The 4,985-nt window shown below is 40.5% G+C and overlaps 1 protein-coding gene across 1 annotated transcript; it reads right to left on the bottom strand.

Moving 5' to 3' along the window:
• Positions 1-729: 729 nt before the first annotated feature.
• Positions 730-3,672, bottom strand: LOC143891235 (polyubiquitin-like). Its single transcript, XM_077395858.1, has 3 exons — positions 3,539-3,672; positions 2,771-2,807; positions 730-1,854 (listed from the first exon to the last, which is right to left on the bottom strand). Exons 1-3 carry the CDS (start codon positions 3,670-3,672, stop codon positions 730-732), a joined length of 1,296 nt encoding a protein of 431 aa, XP_077251973.1.
• Between the last annotated feature and the right edge of the window lie 1,313 nt (positions 3,673-4,985).

Consider the following 4,985-nt stretch of genomic DNA (forward strand, 5'->3'; position numbering starts at 1 on the left):
TTAAATGAATAAGAGGAGGTGAGAGGGGGGGTGGAGTTGGGTTAAATTCAATATGAAGGAGAGCAAATTCTTTCTCTCCCTATTCAACTGGCCATCCAAGAGCATTAGGCTTCAGAACACTTTTTTTTTTGCGAACCCCTGGTACTCAAGAATTGCAAGTGCAGTGAGTGGGCGGCGGGGAGGTCGCAGCAATAGTGGTGGTGGAAAGAAGAAGAGGAAGCAGCAGAGGCATGCTCAACCTGCATAAGGAGGTTGGTAGACTCGGCCGAGTCCTAGTCATTTTGGACTCAAAATGTAGCTACATTGTTCCCGACTTTGCCAAGTTCAAAGCCTGAGTTGAAGAGTTTTGAAAGACTAATATTGATACCCGGTTGATCATTATAACTACAATTGCGAAAAGAGGAGTTTTTATGTTGTGAACTCGTTTACAAGTAGTAGGAAAAAAAGGAACTACTCCACATATCAGAGGTTAGGATCATACTATGGAGAAGATTTCTGGGGCACGATCAATAAGCCTTAGAGGGGGGGTGTTGAATGGTTTGATTACCCAATAATGCGTGCCCCTCTATATTTTATATCTACACCCACAAGTATATGACTTCAACAACAGAAAAATGTTAAGATAAGAAAGTGCTGCTAATACAGAACCAATGGAGAGGAGAAATACAAATTTATCAAGATATGAGCACCCTTGGAAGAATGAAGACATGAATTAGTTGTCACGCACCTTCACTGCGAGACGGGAACGAACATTAAGTTCAGAGTTGTCGGCATCAGTATGTCATAATCTGCCAAAGTGCAATCACCTACAAGCTCTTTTCCATGGTAAACAAGCTTTTGATCGCTGACTAGAATCCCTGCCTGCTGTTGGATCTTACTCTTCACCTTCCCTATAGTGTCTGACCACTCCACCTCAAGCACAAAAGTTTGTGTCCCAGCCTTAATGAATATAAGATCCACATAATTTGAAGATCGCATAACTGCGTGAAGAGTGGAATCCTTCTGGATGCCGTAATCTGTGAGAGCCCGACCATACTCGAGCATTTTTCCGGCAAAGATGAGGTGCTGATGAGAGGCTGCATTCCCCATCTTATTCTGAAACTTGGCAATGACATCGTCGGTGGTGTCGGAGCTCTCCAATTCAAGTGTAATGGTTTTTCCACTCCATGTCTTGACAAATACCGGAACCACAGGAGGAACAATATAGAATGTGGATTCTCTTTTGATGTTATATTCGAGCAATGTCCGGTGATCCTCAAGATGCTTTCCAGAATGGACAAGTCTCTGCTGGTCTGATGGGATATCAACCATGCTCTCAATCATGGCCTTGATATATTGGACAGTATACCATGTTTTAACATCTAGCAGAATCCTTTCTCTTGTTGGTATCTGGATGAAAATTTGCATTACTTCATTGGGGCGGATGAACACATGAAGGGTGGATTCCATTGGGATGTTGTAAGCCGCTAGAGTCTGGTTGTCCTCAAGTGATCTTCCAGCATAGATGATTGTCTGTTGCTCCAATGGGATCCCTTCCTTCTCCTGAATCATGGCCTTAATGGTCTGGATGGTATCCCCAGACATCACTTCCAGTGTAACCTTTTTCCCAGTCGATGGTATCTTGACAAAAACTTGCATTCCAACAACGTCCATATTGAGGATGGAGTCCTTCTGGATCTCATAATCAGCCAAAGTTTGGCTGTCTTGGAGCTTATTTCCAGCAAAAAGTAATTCTGCCTGGAGATTTTCCGAAAGGCCCTCCTCCTCACGGAACTTAGCTTTGACATTATGGATTGTATCAGTGCTCCTTACGATGAAAGCAATAGTTTTCGTCACTTTCAAAAAGATCCTCATCTGCAACAAAAAAATAGAACAAGACGAAGAGAACATGATGAATCATTTCTTGAAGATTTGGAGAAGGCATCGCAAAAGATCATTGAATGAAATAAAACTAGAATGTCATGCCTCATTAGTAGTAGAATATAAACACAATTTTGTGGAAAGAAAAAATTGATCGGACAGCAAAGGTAAAGCACCAAAGAACAGAAATCCTAACTGTATTTGCAACTCAAATATACCACCATGGACAACAAAACTTGAACAGTAGAACTATAGGACCTCCCTTTCTATTATATCTTCTGGATAGCGATGAGAATGCAAATAATGTAAGAAATGGCCCACATCTCCAAGGCAGAGTGCAAACACGAATATAATTCCAATCCAGAAAAGGGAATTGCTAGTGTCCACCGCAAAAGGCATTTCGCGGCTGGTCTGTCGCATGTCAGATCAGCCACCTCGTGAATGAAGACAAAAGCTGTGGTCTTCATTCATGAGGTGGCTGGTCTGACATGCGACAGACCAGCCGTGAAATGCCTTTTGCGATGGACCTAAGCAAATCCCTCCAGAAAAATATAAAAGGGAAACCATGTGAATACTGGTTCAATTCTACTCACCAGTCAGCACAAGCTATAGCATGATTTTGGCATAAATTAAAAATGAACTAAGGGAAAATGGGTAGTTCAATTTGCCATGAACTTCAAAAAAATTTTTGTTGAAAATTGTTAAAACACTAAACTTCTTCTATGCATATTTGATCATGACAACATAATACAAAGCATGTGTGGGATGCGAGAAAATTATTCAGATCATCTCATCATGTCCACATATGATCATTTCTTCCCTGGTGTTTGAACTTTGAAGATATGGCTATAATACTAAAAAATAGATGCAAAAAACTCAGTTTACCAAATTATTGCACTGTTGTTGTTACCTTGATCATGAACATAAGAGGAAAAATGTAATAAAATCTGGAAATAGAAAAAGAGGCAACAAGAGTAAAACAAGCTGATATTCAAGGCAATCAGAAACTAAAGTTAACCTTATATATCATGTAGTATTATTACCGTTAAAATTTTTGCAGAATCAATCATTGACAAGAGAGTCAAATCGCTTTACTCTGGCCGCGTTTTTGTAACGAACCAAGGGACTACATCAACATTAAGAAGAGTTAGCAGCAGAAACAAAGTAGTGCCAGCTAGACTGAGGGATTAGATAACTAATTCAGTTGAAGTTATTAGAAAGTAGTTTAAACTAAGGAAGCAGGATTCTTCCCTGGGAGTGGGGAGCCTCGATTCCAGGGTTCTCGAATCCGAAACGGGAATCTTCTCGAATCCCCAAAAACTGGGAAGATTCGCGGGAAACCCATCGCGATTTATGATTCCCCGGAAACCCGATTCTTACTTTTGGGAACCACGGTTTAATGTTATGTAAAACGTGATTTCTCGGCGATTCCCGGAGATTCCCTAGTGATGCCCAACTCCCCAGCGATTCCCCGACAATTCCCCGGCGATTCTTGGTGACTCTCCGGCGACTCCAAGATTCCCGCTTCCGACCATCCCGGAAGCCTTCAATTCCCGCTTTCAATTCCCGCTCTGGCAACCTTGGTTTAAACAGTTGGGAGTCAGTTAGGATATGAGAGAGGGGTATAAAGATAGGAAAGGAGGGAAGGTGGGGTTATGAACAATTCTAAAGAAATTACTTTTCTTGTAAAATGGAGGTTCCTGGTGCCTCGAAGCCAGTGGTGTAACTTTTCTTTGAACAGAAATTCAAGATTTTCTTCTTATCTTCTTCTTCAACAGGCTTTACTGTCTTATTCTGTGAATCATCTGCCATAGATCTAAGCTCCTAACAGTGGTGCTTTCATTGACTTCTCACATCATGGCTGAGAATACTAGGATGAAGAGCTTAGATGAGGCAATCAAGAAGCTGATGGAAACCACATCTTCACAAGAAACAAGATTACAAACTCAGCAAGAAATCGCCATTCAACAACGAGATGTTCGACTGGATATTTCTAATAAGCTTACTGCTCTGGATGGCAGAGTAAATCAACTATCAAGGCGAATTGATCACGGAGATGGTTTCACGGGGGTGCGACCTGAGAATCAAGAAGTGGTAAGAGATGGACATCAAGATGGAATTCGAGACGTTAACAATTGTGGGGGAATTTCTGCAAGACAGCTACGATTGGAATTTCCTAGATTTGAGAGCATTGATCCAACTGCATGGATCTCTAAAGCTAACAAGTTTTTCTGATTTCATCACATTTCTGATGATTTGAAGTTGGAAATCGCATCATTTCACCTGGATGGAAAGGCATACAATTGGTTTCAAGCAATGGAATGTGAACAACCTTTTGATTCTTGGGCAGAACTCGCTGGGGCTCTACAAACCAGGTTTGGTCCTTCCATTTATGATAATCCTCAAGGCAAATTAGCCAAATTACTGCAAACCTCCTCAGTTGGAAATTATCAAGCAGAATTCGATGCTTTAGCCAATCTTACTACTCATCTTCCTTCCAAATTCTTGATCGATTGTTTTGTGTCTGGACTAAAACCTGAAATTCGCAATGAGGTTCAGATTCATTTACCCGCTTCTTTATCACAAGCTGTCGGTTTAGCTACAATGGTTGAAGACAAGATTAGCGATGCCAAGAAGTTCACATACAATCCCAGTTTCAAAACTACATTTTCGCCTGTATCTAGGCCTGTGACTGATAATTCAATTACGGGTTCTTCTTCTTCATCAGTTACCAAAATTCCTTCGCAGAATGGTCCAATTAAGAAGTTAACAACCACATAATTGCAAGCTAAACGTGATAAGGGATTATGCTATACTTGTGATGAAAAGTATAATCCGGGTCATAAATGTAAAAGTAAACAATTATTTTTACTTTTTAATGAAGATTCATATCAAGAATCAGAAGCACTGATTTTGGAAGACAATACATCAGTTTTGGACACTTCCGTAAACAATCCGGAAATTTCATATTATGCCTTAACAGGACAGGACAATCCAAAAACTTTGCGAGTGAGAGCCAATGTTAATGGTAGAGAAATTCTAGTTTTAATTGATGGAGGTAGTTCCAATAATTTTGTTCAAGAGAGGCTGATTCAATATCTACAATTACCTATGCTTTCGGGATC

Source organism: Tasmannia lanceolata, unplaced genomic scaffold, assembly GCF_043159265.1.
Source record: "Tasmannia lanceolata isolate RefF3 unplaced genomic scaffold, GAP_Taslan_0.1 ptg000013l, whole genome shotgun sequence".
NCBI classification, from domain to species: Eukaryota; Viridiplantae; Streptophyta; class Magnoliopsida; order Canellales; family Winteraceae; genus Tasmannia; species Tasmannia lanceolata.